The sequence below is a fragment of the Chelonia mydas genome, chromosome 8 (assembly GCF_015237465.2).
Source record: "Chelonia mydas isolate rCheMyd1 chromosome 8, rCheMyd1.pri.v2, whole genome shotgun sequence".
Classification (NCBI taxonomy): domain Eukaryota; kingdom Metazoa; phylum Chordata; order Testudines; family Cheloniidae; genus Chelonia; species Chelonia mydas.
Genome location: NC_057854.1, coordinates 103,472,797 through 103,490,054, shown reverse-complemented (window position 1 = coordinate 103,490,054; position 17,258 = coordinate 103,472,797). Strand labels below are relative to the sequence as shown.

General features: G+C 42.5%; 1 protein-coding gene across 5 annotated transcripts in view; it reads right to left on the bottom strand.

Moving 5' to 3' along the window:
• The window catches only part of KIF2C (kinesin family member 2C), a 49,192-nt gene that overhangs the window by 29,365 nt on the left and 2,569 nt on the right, over positions 1 to 17,258 (bottom strand). For 3 of the 5 annotated variants that reach the window (XM_037906659.2, XM_043552498.1, XM_043552499.1), the window contains exons 2-8: positions 16,162 to 16,256; positions 13,239 to 13,346; positions 12,884 to 12,932; positions 9,158 to 9,280; positions 5,784 to 5,897; positions 4,173 to 4,273; positions 1,690 to 1,785 (exon numbers count right to left, since the gene is read on the bottom strand). In XM_037906659.2, the coding sequence (XP_037762587.1) occupies positions 1,690 to 1,785; positions 4,173 to 4,273; positions 5,784 to 5,897; positions 9,158 to 9,280; positions 12,884 to 12,932; positions 13,239 to 13,346; positions 16,162 to 16,256 (686 nt within the window). Of the gene's footprint in view, positions 1 to 1,689; positions 1,786 to 4,172; positions 4,274 to 5,783; positions 5,898 to 9,157; positions 9,281 to 10,355; positions 10,404 to 12,883; positions 12,933 to 13,238; positions 13,347 to 16,161; positions 16,257 to 17,258 lie in introns of all 5 variants that reach the window. The other 2 variants (XM_037906656.2, XM_037906657.2) reach the window with 1 other exon arrangement.

Sequence of the window (17,258 nt, the reverse complement as noted above, 5' to 3'; positions counted from 1 at the left end):
GTCCCACTCAATGGAGCCGTCCGCCACGGGAACCGAGACGAGAGTTGCAGGAAGTGCGGCTACTCCAATGAGACCCTGTCCCACGTCCTGTGCAGCTGCAAGCCCCACTCCAGAGCCTGGCAGCTGCGTCACAATGCCATCCAGAACTGCCTGGTGAAAGCCATCGCACCACGCCTGGGGGAGGTGGCCGTGAACTACGCCATCCCCAGTACTGACAGCCAGCTGTGACCCGACGTGGTAGTCACCGACGAGGCCCAGAAAAAGATCATCCTTGTCAACATGACGGTCTCCTTTGAGAACAGGACCCCGGCCTTCCACAAAGCCCGAGCTCGTAAGCTGGAAAAATACGCACCCCCCCAGCTGACACCCTGAGAGTGAAGGGCTACGAGGTGCATATCATCGGAGCCCTGGGCGCTTGGGACCCCTGCAACGAGCTTGTGCTGCGGACCTGTGGGATCGGTCGACGCTACGCACAGCTCATGAGGCACCTCTGTCTCGGACACCATCCGATGGTCCAGGGACATCTACATCGAACACATCACCGGCCACCGACAGTACCAGGAGGTGTGAGCCGGTACGACATCATGCATCCACTATGGGAAAGGGACTGAGAGACTTTTTCCATTGGACCATATGAACTGGAACTATAAACTCACTGAACATTAAATCTCACCAAATGAGGGTAAATCCATCCTCATCATCGTATCCACTCATTATACTCCACACCTGAACATAGCAATTATATGAACAACATACCCCCATATCTCAATGTCTGTACTTTGACCCGTTAACCTTTTACCCCCAATCGGGGAGATTGCAGATTATGTATTTCTTACACCACCTGTTCCTAAACCGAATTTCGCACCCCTTGATAATCTGTACCTTATTCCCTGATAACCAGAAACTTCGAAGCTTAAACCCTGTACCGTTTTCTTTTTACTTCAACATCATAATAAAATTATTAAGTCTGTAATCACCAGATTTGCATATTGCGAAGTTAATTGCACAGTGACCTCACTAGATCTGAGCTCTTCACATTGCAGTCAATTTAGGCATCGCTGCAGTCCAGCTATAGGATCATTTTGTTGGGGAAAGACCACATTCTGCATATGTCACTGGCTGAGCTGAACCAGAAGAGGTATTTAAAGAATTTGTGGACTGGGCAAATCTCTATTCTGCAGCTTGGTGGCATTTACAACATCACCGCTTAGTTTTCAGCCTCCTCATGTTAGAGGCACTTGACCAACATGTCAAGAGTTTGGAACAGGGGTTAACAGCTAGCAAGTTGCATTTTACTTCTCTGGACTCAAGTTTTGTCATTGACAGATCAGAGTAATATTTTTCCGAGGCTAGGATGATACTTCAGTTATTCTGGCATTCAATGTAGTCTTAACTCCAGAAGCGGCAGTTTCCACCACCACCTTCACAGCTTGTTCTGCTGATCTGCTTTGAAGTTACTCCTAATATTTAACTTACATTTTCCATGTTGCAGTGTGAGCTCAATACTAAGCCATGTCGTCGCACTGTTCCTGCTTATTCATGGTACACCAAGTTAAACTAGGCAAGTTCAAGTATTTCTGGTTAAGTCTTTGATAATGACTATCGAAGCACGAGTGTTCAATGAGCGGAAAAAAAAAATCACAGGTGATATTGGTACCTTGCAGTCAATGATTCCAAATATTTACTTACTGGGTCATTCATAGATATTGGTTGGCAGTCTAAAGTAGCTCTGAATTCCTTGATCATCCGTGCAAACTCCCAGTTTGGACAGCTGCTATCGAATTCCTGCAGGGCAGTGACAGACATTAGCTTTAGCAAACAGCCAAAAAAGGTGCAGCCTAGGAGTACAAAGGGCACTAGTCTGTGTGCAGCTAAAGAACTCAGTATATTGTTACTCTGTCCTCATGCTGCAAAGACATGTGAAAGACTCTGGAACTAGAAATAACCTGACTGAATGATTAGGATTTCTAAACTCATTTTCCTTGGAAGGGGGAATCTTCCTATGCAGCAGAAGGGACAGAGCTGAAGGAGTTTTCAGTACTCATTTTAACTGCTGATAAGCACACCTCCTCTCTACCCATCCATTGCCTTCTCCCACAAAAAAACACCCTGTATTTCTCCATTTGTACCCCAGTTTTCCTCTACATAGTACCAAATCTGTGTGCTGTGTCTGCGTTGTAGCACCTCAAACAAACTGGGAAGTTTACACTGACTGCCATACCGATGAATTTTAAGATGGTTGACAATGCAGAACAGGAAGAAGAGCATTAAGTTTGATGCATGGTAAATTCCTCCCCGTGCGTAGTGAGAAGAGATAAGAATACTGCATTATGTCTGCACTCCCTGAGGCAGATTCACATGAAGGGGAAGAGAAGAGAACATTCAATACCCTGCCATTTGTCAATGAGTTTCAGTATTCCAATTGTCACCACTTTGCTTTTCCATTGCTAGTGGCCAATCATTTTGTTCAATTTATGCTTAGTTCAATTATCCAAAAAATGATGAAATCTGTTTCAGTAAAATACTGCGATAGTTTCAAGAACATTGTGTTCAGTTCTGGGCTTCAGGAAAGATGTGGACAAATTGGAGAAAGTTCAGAGGAAAACAACAAAAATGATTAAAGGTCTAGAAAATATGACCTACGAGGAAAGATTAAACAAACCCAGTTTTGTCAGTGTGGAGAAAAGATGACTGAGGGGGAACAGGAGAAGTCTTCAACTACATAAAAGGTTGTTATAGAGGAGGAGGAGGAATTGTTCTTCATGTCCACTGAGGAGAGGACAAGTAGTAATGGGCTTCAGCTGAAGCAAGGGAGTTAGACATTAGGGAAAGCTTCCTAACTGTAAGGGTAGTTAAGCAGTACAACAAAGTTACCAAGGGAGGTTGTGGAATCTCCCTCCCTGGAGGTTTTTAAGAGCAGGTTAGACAAACACCTGTCAGGGATGGTCTAGATCAGTAGTTCTCAAATTTTAGCAACCCGAGGACCCCCATTTTTATTTAAAGCCCTGCCACTCAGCCTCAGGCCCCACCCCACCCCTTCCCCCAAGGCCCCACTCTGGCCCCACCCTCCACCGCTCACTCTTCCGCACCCTCACTCACTTTCACCAGGCTGGGGCAGGGAGTTGGGGTGCAGGAAGGGGTGAGGGCTCCGTACAGGTGGCACTTACTGCAGGTGACTCCAGAAAGTAATCGGCACATCCCTCTGGCAGTGGCTCCTAGGCAGGGGGGCCAGGGGATCTCTGTGTGCTGCCCTTCGCCGCAGGCACTGTCCCCGCAGCTCCCATTGGCCTCAGTTCCCAGCCAGTGGGAGCTGTGGAATCAGAGCTTGGGGCAAGGGCAGCATGCAAAGACCCCCTTGCCCCCTCATCCTCCCAGGGGCCGCAGGGATCTGCCGGCCACTTCCGGGAGCAACACGGAGGCAGGACAGGCAGGAAGCATGCCTTAGCCCTGCTGGACTTTTAGCACCTAAAATCTCCCAGTTTGCCTTCAGTAGCCCCCCCCGGTGATAGAGCCTGATTCCAGGAGACTCCTGGCAAAACTGGGAGGATTGGCAACCCTAGTTGATCAGCGGGGCTGGCGGCCCTGGACATGATTCTGCTCCCTCCCCCGAGTGCACCCCGTCCCTGCTCCTCCCAGTGTCTCCTGCATGCCAGGGAATAGCTGTTCCCCAGTGTGCAGGAGGCGCTGGGAGGGAGGGGGAGGAGTTGATCAGCAGGGCCAGTGGACCCCCTGAAGTACTCTCTGGGACCCCCAAGGGTCCATAGACCCCCGTTTGAAAAACGCTGGTCTAGATAATACTTGGTTCTGTCTCAGTGCAGGGAGCTGGACTAGATGACCTATTAAGATCCCCCTCCAGTTCTACATTTCTATGATTCAGAAATGCCACCTGCAACTGAAAGAGCAAGTCTGGGGTTTAAAAGCCTTCAACTGCAGAAACAGCTATCCGGGAGACCCCTACACAAATTCAGTCTGGAGAGAGCAGACAGGTTTTGTTTACATCCTTATGCATGACACTTTAAAACAAAATCCACAGCGAGTGTAAACTGAAACCAAACACTGGGCACGTTAATCTAAAATGTGTTTTAGTTTGACCAACATACTATCCTATAGAATTTTTCTTATCCCAGTTTATTCTGCAGAACCAAGGGCTACTCCCTGATCAAATACTGCACCTGTGCCCGTTTTGTTCTGATCTCACTTATCTGGGCTCTCTTCTCTTCCCTCTTGCTTTTCATTTTCTCCATCTCTTTCACAATATTAGATTTTCTCCGAACTGGAAAAAGACAGACATTTATATCACTTTTATGTGAAGTTGTTACCACAAACAAGTTTCTTTTAGGCAGAATAATTTCTTTATCTACACCCTCCCCCTGCCCATACACATACAAAACCCTCTTCTGTACAAACTGGGATATCATGACCTAGAGTCTTGTCCTGGAGAGGGTGTTCCTTATTAGTTGTGTCCAGTGGTTATGACAATCCAGGTACAGACACCACAAGGGTCTGAATCCCAAGGAGTTAGCAACTGAATCAACTGGTTTTGTATGCAAGGTTGTTAATAAATATATCAAGTAAGATCTTATGAAAGCTTGTAGTGTTCTGAACTTGATGGTCATTAGGAGATGTTTATACAGACTGTGGTTATGAATCTATGTACATAGAGTATTGTGCTCATACACTGTACTACAATTTCAAATACACTTCACAGCAGGCAGGGGCTCCTGTTGAGCCAGGTGTTTACACAGAACCAAACACAAGTGATGATCCATAATACAGCCCAGGAAGAGAGAAACAGAACCATTACAGTTAATGGGAAGAGACAAATTCCCCACACTCTGAATAACCATAATCTCAGAGAAAGAAAAAGGCTGCAAACCCTGTTAAAAAGGGAAGGGGGTTGAGGACAAAGGCTTCAGAAACTGAGGGGCAGCCTCTACGCAGGAAGCAGTCCATGAAACACTGGATCCCCTCTGCGACAGGGAGTATGGTGGGAAACTGTTCCGAGGCAATGGGTAACTATTAGCAAAGGGAATTTATCCAATATAGAATTGTAAAGCCTGAAGTTGTATCTATGTGTATTTTGTGTAACTCGTGTTTGCCTTTCCTTACTAGTTCATCTGTGATTTTTCTATTAAATGAACTTTATTTTTACCTCAAGCATGTCTCTGCTGTGCAATCTGTGTGGAGTGTGCATGCCAAAGTGAACTGATAACTGGGGGCTGTTCATACCTTTGGGGGGGTGACAAGCAGAGAGGAAGTCAGGGTGCCTGGCAGTTACAGAACTTAGTAGACTTGGGACTGGACGGGCTGTTGGGAGTAACGAGGCTGGTGGAAGCCAGCGGAGAACTTTATGCTTGTGGGCTGGCTACTAGTGTCAGGGCTCCAAGCCATAGCAGCACAGCATTAAGGCACCTAAAGTTAAAAGGTAGGAGGTCACCTTATTGGTGTGGGCGATTCCCGCGCCCCCAACAACAACAACAAAAAATCACAGTGACCAGTGGTGTCTTCACAAAGTATAGCTACCAGCTACTGAAGCTAGTTAGAAAGCCATTGTATTGCTATTCTGGGGTGGAGCCAGTCCTTCCAGGCAGATCTATTTGTATATCAGAACTGTACCATATTTCAATTTGAAGTCATCAGGATGTTTCCTTTTGCTGCTAAGCCACTTTCTAGGAAGTCATATTAAACCTATGAGCATATGGGGAAACAATCTTAACTGACGCTGCTTAGAGATGCAATGCTGGTCAATGAGCCAGCCAGCCCTGACAATAGTTCTTATTTACCTGGATTTGCTGAAGAGCTGCTTCTGATAGATGGATGTTCTTCTATAACTTCATGTACATTTGTCAGTGAGGATTCTGTAGCACAATGTGGCCTGGTAGTTCGGGCTCGGCCAGCTGTTGAAAGGAAGCAGGTCAATGGAACGGTATCTGTTAGACCTCAGAATGAGGGAGAACAGCCTTCCGATTTGTAGGGCCCCAAGACAAGAGTAGAGGGTGGGGAGGGAGAGGAGTCAGGCCACGAGCTGCCCTGCTCTCCAATTCTATGGCAGGTGAGGGAGATAGGGCTAACCCAGGAGGTACAGCACTTGTATGGGATGCAGGCACCCAGTGGCCATTTCATAGTAATTTAGTATAAAAACTGCCAATCCAATAATAGTTCACAATCTGTAAGTATTTCCTTTAATAGGCCAACATATAACAATGTATTAGGATAGTGCAGAATTCTGCTGTAAGGTTGTACTATACACACCTTTAGCTTTATTCTCATTTGTGTGCACTATGGTACTGCCAATTATATGATCACATCTTTGCATGTATGTCATCCAAGATAAAGTTACTTAAATACTTGACTATGGAACTGAAGATTACTGTAGTGAAGATATCTATGCACCGTACCTTAGCTTCTGCATTTCCCATCTTTATTACTTACCTGTACAGCCTTAACATTGTATTCATACAGATTTTTGCACTGGATTTCTTAAAAATCAAGGTTTGCCCAGTGTCCAAACTGCAGGTCAAGTATATATTTCCACATAAGGTAGGTTATTTAAATGCATGAAGTGTGCAGGTTTTCTCTTGTTTTGTTTTTAAAGTGAGGCACAAGTGCTTCTCACCCCATACCAATCTCTCCTCTACCAGCTGCCAAATTTTAGAGATTTTGGCAGCATAACTCATGTAAAGGCTTAAATATGAGAGACAAGATGGGTGAGGTAATATCTTTTAATGGACCAACTTCTGTTGGCAAAAGAGAGATTGCCTCACCCACTGTCTCCTTTAAGCCTTAAAGTAATTTATGATGCTTTAGTAGCCTAAGAACCCGATCTTGCTCCCACTGAAGTAGATGGAGACTTTGCCATTTATTTCAATGAGAATAGGGTAGGACTTTTAGATTTTTTCTTAAAAAGATTTTGGGAAGCTACAAAAAAGTGCTGGCTAGGGGAAAAAGTGCCTATCAAGCTTGACTCCTATTAGAGGTCTGTGATTTAAATGAAATCAAGTTTCAAGATCTATGCAGTGCCTTCAGCCTTGGCTACGTTTTTCAGTTTATGGATCTCATTGATAAAAGTCTGAAGATTAGGGCATTTGCCTACTTTAAGCAGTGTAACTTTAAAGCAAACTAGTTGAGAACTGTGCTTAAGAAAATGTTTTGCATCTGCATAACGATGCATGTCTAGCCTTAAAATTAGTTGTACATGCTGTTTCAGAGCCACGGATCTGTGCTATGCCCCAGCTTTTACACAGTCCCTTGAAGGAACCCCTTCAATGTACCAGACCAGCAAGGGGTCCAACTCTTCCACAACTGAGCCTCTGGGCTCCAGCACTCGTTTCACACCATGAGCTCTGCCCAGCGAGTCTAACTGGGGAAGACTCCTGTTCAGAGATACTTTGCTCTTCAGGGATCAGTGCACCTCAGCATGTATTTGCAGTGACACCAGGCAGCCTTTTCAAAGCAGAGCAGAGTTTATTAGCCAACTGGAACACAGCGTTGCCAAGTCCTTCGGTTGCCATAGAGAAGCAAAGGTGGGGACAGTCCATACCGGCCAAGCCAGAGCTCCCATACTGGTTTCCTCTCTCTGGCTATGCCTACAGCACAAGCGCTGCAGTGGCACAGCGGCAGCTACACGGCTGAAGTGCAGACACTTACTACGGTGCCTGGTGGGTTTCCTGTGCTGCAGTAAATCCACCCCCCCCGAAGAAGCAGTAACTAGGTTGACCAAAGAATGTTTCTGTTGACCTAGCTGTGTCTACAATGGTCGTTAGGTTGACCTAATACAGAGCACGGGGTGCAAAATTTCACAGCCCTGAGCAACGTAGTTAGTTTTAGATGTAGATCAGGCCTGTCTGTCCATCCCAGGTGAGCTCCTGGCCTTTCGAGAGACAACTCTTACCCTAGCCTCCTGTCACCCCAGGACACTGCCTTCTTCCTGCAGACTCATGCTGAGTTCACATGTTCTGCCTGCCAGAGTTTCCTGTGGCTAGTTGTCAATTGTTCAGTTGTTGGGGTTCTCATTGTCCTTCTGGATCCTCCACTGATAGGGTTGTTTCAGCCAGACCTTTAACCACCCATTCATTTCGCCCCAGACTGTTATGTGATACAATGCACCTCATGTTTCCTACTCTGCCCCAAGTGCTGATTTAACCTTTCAATGTCTGTACATAGCAATGCAAAGCACACAGGGAAACCGAGGCACATATAGGACTCCAATTACTAGTTCCCACATTTGTCACACATGTGCAACAGGCAATTTTAAAAAAAATAAAAATCAACTTTGTTACACTTAAGACTACTTTTTCAAAGCCATAGCCCAAAGTCTGCATGGAACAGACTGAGTTTTAACAAACAACCTCTCTAAAGTTCAGGGCCCATCATGAAAGCCAATATGGAACGTGCAGCACACATGCTTTTGCTGTGTGAAGTAGCAAAATGAACAGTAGTAGCTACCAATAAAGCATTAAGTCTGCATTTCCAAAAGAACAAAGCAGGGCTCAAATACTTTCCTTACCCAATAGGTGTAAATACATGCGACTGTACCAGTATCAATACTGCTGCAGAATTTGAAGTACTTTAGCTACACTCAAGTACATCCATATCCCCAATTAATGGAATCTGTCAACGCAGTACAGCTCAGAGGCAATCCAGCTTTTTTTGTCCCCAAATATTGTCCCTATCTTAAGTTATCCTTGCTAAGTCTTTCAGATGAGATATAAAATGCACTATTAATAGCTCTTTTAGCAAGAGTAGGGCCATTACCCCTGCCATTCAAACCAAATTGCCATGTGGGTAAAAACACACTTTGCACTTCCAAGAGAGCAGATACTTCACTTCCCATCCTAGCATTACGTATGCTATTGTGCACTGTTAAACAGATGTCAGATTCATCCCAAGACATGCATGTGGTGGATTAAGTGATTTATTTTTTCAACATCAGGAGAATTTCTGAAGTTATTTGAAATCCCTCTTAATTAGAAGCCCTATGTAAAATGCATGATCATGGACCTATTGTGGTCTCTTCTCTTCTCTGTTTAAAAGGGGAAGAGATTTTGGTCAGTTCTTTCTGCTCTTACAGTTTGCACACCCATGAGATAAGCATTTTGAAACACATAAGACATTCAGTTCCATTTAATCACATTTTACTGGGCTTGTCTCCACTCACCAGGCACTGTTGAATGGTTTCTTGTTTGTGTAGAAGTGGAGGGATCCACCTCCATCTCATTATCTTGGAGGCTGCCCTGGGATTCTGTGATAACAGACATCCTGGTAGAACGGCTACGTAATACTTAGGAAATAAAGAATTCAAGGTCAGTATTGAGCACTGACAACAGCAGGCCAGTTTCTTCAAAAAAGATCAGTATGCTCATGAAAGTAAAGAACAATAAGGAAAGCAGCCTGGTTAAAGAGATACCATTCACAGCAGGCTCTCTGACCCTTTCGAGAAGGTTAGGGTGAGGCAGGGTGCTAGAAAGTCACCTGTTTGGTGAAGAGAGTGTTCTTGAAAAAATACCACTAGTGGAAGATAAATAATTAACTCCAGATTTGCAGTTCCAATGGGTTCCTTTCCCTATTCCACTTTAATTAAAAAGAAAATTAGGATTCATTAACTTATGCTGAGGTTCCTGAACTACCATTCTTGAAAGGGACCAGAAGGCTCAGCTTCATACTCCTGGTCACTGGATCAATCAATCTTGATGAAGGTGTTATAAATCCCGTGACTATTTGACAGGAATTTATCTGTCTTAGTCCACACATCACAAAATTAGCAGCTCGGTTAAAGTCTCTGCGGAGACTTCCAAAGACAGCTTCTCTGTCATCACGGTCTCTCCGTGTGAGGGCTGAGGAGGTATCATGCATCACCATGGCACCTAAGCACAGTTAGAGCTAGTGTGGAAACTTCCACCAATGCTAAATTCACTTAAAAGCTATGATTACAGCATCTGACCAATAAAAGCTGCACTCTCTCAAGATTTACCATGCAAGCTGCAAGGGAATTAATGTCTTAGCAATCACACATTTAAATCTCTATTACTTTAAAATAGTTCTAGCTTCTTACCTGGAAATTCTTTTAGAGCTTTTATGCCAAGGCTATATCACCCATTCAAATAGTTTAAAATAGGCCTTTTTTGTGAAGAAAGCAAATCTTACATGAAAAATTTAGAGTGCAATATAAAAATTGGATCTATTATCACCTCTAACAATTGTAGGAATTTATCCAGAATAAAGCAATGAGTATTCTCATGTGAAGACAAGATTTCTATTGCACACCAAATGTTTATTAGAATAGTGGATAAACCCTGTGCACAGGAATTGTAATTGTGCCCATGAAGCTCAGTGCAGATCACACCAGAATTCTTTACCTGGTTGCTGCTGCTCGGGCGCAGAGACATTAGGGGTCACCGTTGCCACTTTAGGAACAAAAAAGAATTGTACTTCCATTATGCTTGGAGATGGAATTAAATGCTGTGTCCTTTGTGAAGTGTAACAATTTCCAAACCGGAGCTCACCAGAAACACTCTCAGTGTCTCCAGCACTCTGATCACTTCATTACGGAAAGAAATGGCATGCGGTATCGTGACACCACTGCTCCCTTACAGGACAGAATACCATAATTCAGAAGACTGGCAAGATTAGTTTAGGCAGAACCAGTTTTACAATTAACTTTTTTTCAAAGTTACCATTTATTTTAGCTTCCCTCAGGAGCTGATGCAGTAGTACACATTACACACTGATGGGGACTTTGCTTCCTTTTATGTGCTCAGCCGAAGAGGTTTGCAGGACCTGAAAGTATTGAGCTTTCTAATCAGTTTAAGGCAGGGCTCAAAATAGGAGGATACTGGTCCCTGCTACTGTAGCATAGATGTTTTGCAAAAGAGAACACACACTACTTTGCTTTCTTGCTGGATTCGGAGCTGGTCTTTCTTTATGCACTAAGACAGTGGTTCTCAACCTTTCCAGACTACTGTAACCCTTTCAGAAGTCTGATTTGTCTTACGTACACCCCAAGTTTCACCTCACTTAAAAACACTACAAAAATCAGACAAAAATACAAAAAAGTATCACAGCACACTATTGCTGAAAAATTGCTTGTTCTCATTTTTATCATATTTATAAAATAAATCAAATGAAATATAAATATCGTATTTACATTTCAGCGTCTAGTATATAGAGGAATATAAATAAGTCAGTGTCTGTATGAAATTTTAGTTTGTACTGACTTCACTAGTGCTTTTTATGTAGCCTGTTGTAAAACTAGGCAAATATCTAGATGAGTGGATGTACCCCTGGAAGACCTCTAAGTACCTGGTTGAGAACCACTGCACTAAAACACTGGGACAATAGCCAGGCAACATGCACTGCAAATTTTCACTTATATTGTACGCGTCAGAGTACTTCTAGGGAGGGCACTGCCCATCTGTCAGTAACTAGCTGGGTTAAGAGCACCTGATTGGTCAGCTAGCCATTCACTTCCAGGGAGTGACCAGCCTAGAGGCAATAACTCCTAGTACAATTTCCAGTCTACCCGTTTTATGGAGAGTTCCCTGGATTAGTGACAGTTTGGGATGCCTGGGTTCCTGTCAGATCTGCCACTCCCTGCAACAAGATTTGTATTGCCTTCCATCTCCAAGGTCACACAGAGAGCCAAGAGAGAGCTCAGAAAGCCAGTAGCAGCTGGGGTGAAAGCCTCCTGTTCCAAAGCTTAGCACTCCTGTACTGGACAGGCAAATGGTAGCAAGCAGGAGGCTTGCTCCACTTTTGGAGGGAAGAAGGAAGGCAGAGCCAACATGGCAGGGGGCAAGGAGAACATAGCTAGCATAGGATGCTAATTCGTAACTTAGAATTCTATGGAGAGCTAGTCACACTTGTGACCACTGTTCCCTCTAAGCTGTGCGCGTGCACACAGATCCTAAACCCCATGCACACGGCAAAACACACACAAATTTGCACAGAAAAAATTTTTTGCACACACGGCCTGTCAAAAATTAGAGGGAACATTGCTTGTGACCATGACCACTGAGGTGGCAAACTCTAGTAATCTTTCCTCCCCAAACTAACAAAAAGCCCCAAGAAATAAATTAGTCAACTAAAATCTGAAAGTTAAAGTTAGATATGGGATGGGAACTACACCAGACCCTCGCTAGAATGTGGGATTTGGGATCCATGTGTGGTACCGCATTATAGCGGGGATTGTGTTAAAATGAATTGCAATTAAGGTAATTAAATTTGGGATCCATGGCTGCGACTGCATTATATGTGAATTCGCGCTATACAGACGCTCGTTCTAGCGAGGGTCTGGTGTATTTCCCAACTAGCCCCATACCTTCCAGCCCAGGAAGAATAACCTCTTATGGACCCCACCTTCCCTTGCAACATGCCAATCCTCAACTAGCTTTGTTCAAAACATTTTATTCTGTTGACACAAGAACCATTGACCCTATTCCAGAGCCTCTCTACGCACTCACTTTCCATTGGATTATGGAATTTGCAAAGTAGAATTTACTAGTATTAGCTGTAGTAAGAATTCCCCTGAAGCCTGTAGAACTATACAACTTGGAAGAGGAAAAAAAAAAAAAAAAAAAAACACTGTTGTGATAAAAGGCAAATTACAATCACCGGCTTGCCAGCTCATAGATGCACAAAAGCAGCCTGCTGGCAGTAGGCCTGTATTAGGGTACCCAAGATAGGAACCCTCCAAGAAACAGAAAAGCCTCAGAATGCCTTAGGACTAACGATTTAAAACTCAGATTTCAATAAGGAACCAGCATAAAGTACAATTGCTTAACTAGTACATTTTGTAGTGTTGTGTTGCCTAAATTAGATTAGTAAATCTCCAGCATAATTTATTTTTGTCTTATGACTATAGACAAGAATTAAGAGTCATTTTTACCTTCTCTTGGAGCAGGAATTTTTGAAAGCGTTGTTCTACGTTTTTGTTTCTGCAAAAAGTTAAAAAGCCACTGCAGTAAGTATCTGAAGCATCTACCATGCTCTTGGCATTATACAATTAAGATATGGTAACAAATACAAGGATGTGCCTGTTCTTTTATAGAAAGCAGTACAGGAAGCCCCAAAAAAATCCATATGGAACAAAACATGCATACACAGAGACCTCAAAGTTTAAAATGGAAGGTAAGTGAAAGAATCAAAGCAGTTTTAAAAATAATCTGTACTTATGTTCTGACATGCTGCGGTTTGAATTTTAGTACCATAACAAGAGTCTGAAGAGTTTAAGGATTACATACCTGTACAGTTACATTCTCCTGCAGAGGCAGGTTCTCTTTCACATCAGAAGCAGAAGGAATTTCTTCTAAAATCTCTGGATTTATTGTTATCACATCTTCAATCTCAATCTACAAAGGCAAAGACAAGATTTACATAGTAGACAATTTCTGTTCTAACTCCAATGTAAGACAAATAGCTTGACATAAACCTTAAATAAAGACAACCAAATATAAGCTATTCATTTGTTTGATGTGGAAAGTTAGGGTTGCCTTGATTAGTAATGTAGTATTTTAAATTCCACTTGAGCAGTCTAATCGGACTATAATAGAAATCTGCTAGTGAGACCATCTACCAGCATCTGCCAACCACCACTCAGTTCCGCAGGAGCCATTGAGCACTTCTGAAAACACTAGCAAAGCACATTTGTCACCGTTTTAATCTCTTGTGGCTAATCTTAGTAAAGCTCTCAATCACTTCATGATTTCTGCTCTAGGAGAGCATTACGAGTTTACAATATAGTTGTGCTTGTTGAAATAATTATATTAAAAAGCTGCTCACACGGAGGTAAACGAAGCATTTAACATTTAAACCAAAACAATTAAATTCATCTGCATTTTCCCCATATTCACCCTCCTGCTATTTGCAAGTGGGAGTAAATAAGTGATTTCACCTCAGCCACCAAACTCCTGCTTTACCCTGTAGTGAAGTCATAATCCTTTATCTACAACATTCTGCAGCTCTGGAAAAAGTGTGATGTCACAAGTGTCTGTGGGGGAGGACGGGGGTAGTGAGGAGTTGGGCTGTGAAGGAGAAAACTTAGGCACAAACTGAGTCTCTCCCCCTTATTTTTACTGTGTAAAGATAACCTTATAAAACACTGAGTTTGTATGCCACATAGTTGTATAATTATCACTTCATCCTCCACCGAAACTAAGCTGCCTTTGATATTGAAATAGTACCTATTCTGCACAAGTTAGTTAAGTTTATATATTAAATATTAACCTTTTAGAAGCTTTAAGTGAAAACAACTATGTCATTTAATCCTCTGTAAAATGAGCAAACACACAATATTAACTGTTCTCATACAAGAGAGAGAAAGTATTCACCAGATTTTTAAAACAGATTTCTAGATATGTGATTGTCTCCAAGTATTATGGAAACCCAGGACAATCATCAAGTTTACTCACTTCTTGGTAAATGCCAGTCCCTCCAACTCACCTGGGCTCTGACAGTCATGGTTTCTTCCCATTACGATAGCAGATCACTTTGGAGGTTCTGCAAGTCAGAAAACCTAGGCCCCCATGATACCTGTGCAACCTCATTGATCTTATGCTCATGGGTTTGCACTGGTAGAGTTCAAACTAATTTGCCTGCAAAACATCTATTAATGGTGATTATGCATGACATAGCATACCCAGCTTCAATGTCAGAGCGCCACCTCATCTTTCAAATCTTCCTCTACCTGCCGGTACATATTTAGAATTCTGACTAGCCTAGATCTGATAAGAGTTTCAAGTCTCAGACAATGCAATTAGTAGTTGGACTCTGGCCCAAACCTCACGGCTAATTCCCCATCTGTTGCAAAGACATCTGGGATCTCGTGAGCAAGCTCCTCAGTATAAACATCCACTAAGTTTCAGGAAAAGCAAAAGTTTCCCTGCGTGAAAATAAAATAAGCAGAACTAAAAAAGGAATGTGGTAAATTGTGCAAGCTGGGAGGAGATTTACAAAATCAGATTCCAAAACAAACAGGAAACAAGGAAAACCCTTTTCTACAGCCAATGGAGCGGGAAGATAGTCCGGCAGAATATTAGAAATACCTCCAGTTCTTTCTCAGCTTGTCTGTCAAAGACAATGGAGATATTCTAAGTATGGTTTTAATGCATAGGTGGGTAGGGGATGTCCAAAGTATCCAACTAATCTCACATTTTGCCATATGTTAGGAAATTCTTCCAGAAAATTTTTGAGAGATCATTAAAGGTGCTGAACACCAATAGAGAGCTGCCAAGGTTGCGTAAGCCAGGCCTTTGTTAAGAGCATGACAGTACGACACTAATGAAGAAGTCATAACTCATCACTTATGAGTCGTAAAACAAATGTATGTATATAAATACATACACATTTAGTTTTATTCTGAATCAACTATTCTTACTAGAAAAAAAAATAAAAAAACATTGCCCTCAGAGGCAGTGTGTGTCAGCAATACTATTCGCAAAAAGAAAAGGAGTACTTGTGGCACCCTAGAGACTAACCAATTTATTTGAGCATAAGCTTTCGTGAGCTACAGCTCACTTCATGTAGCTCACGAAAGTTTATGCTCAAATAAATTGGTTAGTCTCTAGGGTGCCACAAGTACTCCTTTTCTTTTTGTGAATACAGACTAACACGGCTGTTACTCTGAAACCTAGCAATACTATTGCAATTATTATTTGTGATTAGTTGGAATACAGTGGTCCAGTTTACAGAAATGAGCGATAAGGGGTTTTCACAGTTTTCCTACCCTCAAACTAAAGAGCCAAAAACAAATATGGCCCAAAATTAAGGATTTGTAAAAACAGACTTAGTTTTTGTAAGGCCAATAAAATCTTAATTTTCTTTGGAACGTAATGTAACAGATAAACCTTCATCTGCAGCATTTCCAAACCAAATATTACAACTTTTATGCATTTGAATCTGAAGAGTTAGAACATACTACAAACAAAAAGTGAACTGCCCAAGCTGTTCTCCTTGTCCTAGGTGACAGAAATACTATTACATTTTTAACCCTCAGTTTAATGAGCCACGGAATTCTATGAAACACATGTAAGAAAACTGGCTTTAAGCCCAAAGGATCTTTATTTAAGAGAGTCATGGATTTCAGCCCCATGCTTTATAACTATGCAATTCAAAGATGCTGCGCTTTACTCCAGATAGAGTGAGCCTGGGGACACCTCTCACACTCACCTCTTTTCCTTTGGTTGACTCCCCTTCTGACCATTCTACCGAGACAGACAGCCTTTCAACATTTACAGTCTTTATAATTGCACTGTGAATTAAGCCTAAGGATTAAAGATAAATTCACATTTCATCAGGTCATTCAACACAACACAATTAACTTTTGCTGAAGAGAACAAGTCCTCATATTCATCTCTGTAATACCAATTCAAGATTGGAAGAATAGTTTTTCAGAGAGAAATTTGCCAGTATTCTGTATCCAAAGCTATGCGCCATTGTTAAAATCTGGGAATGGCCTTCATACTATAAATATTGGATAAACATTCAAGACACAAAAAAGCAATGAAGCTGTTAACTCTGCTGTCAGCCAGCAATTTCCTAAGAGTACCAACACCCTTGAGGACCCAGCTGCCCAAAGGAAATTAATGCCCCAGCAAAGGGACAATAATAGCTTAAAGACCACATCCCTGCCAGAAAAGGTGTTATGTGCTATTTTTAGAGCCCTAACTCTGAAAGGCTTCTGGCTTACTTAGCTTATTTTGGCAGCACTTAGTAGATGTTTTCCCATTTATATGGGTTTTCCTACATGGCAACCAGGGGAAAGAATTTTTTTTTAAAGTGGAAAAAACAGTCCCATAAAAAAGAAAAAACACGCACAAAAGATAGCCTGGGGGAGTTCAAGGGTCTGTTTAGGACCAGAAACCACTTGTTAAATAGCACTGAAGTCTGCTAAACAACATGTTTACAGCATCCTTTCATTTTCAATCTCCTTTGGAAAGGACAGAGTCTCATATATGCCTTGTGTCACTGGAAAGATTTCATCAATAACGGAAAGGAAAAAAGACAAGTCTGTAAGAAGACCAGTCCCCTAGGGCATCACAAGCAGTAAGTCCAACAGAGGCAACCAAAGGCAAGAGTGAGAATATAAGAACAACCATACTGGGTCAGACTAATGATCCATGTAGCCCAGTATCCGGTCTTCCAAAACTGGCCAGTATCAGATGCTTCAGAGGGAAAAAGCACACATTGGGGGAAGAGGGTGTGCACACATCCATAGTGAATATGACAGCCCCATTTGAGCATGGAGCTCTTACAGTTTCACTACA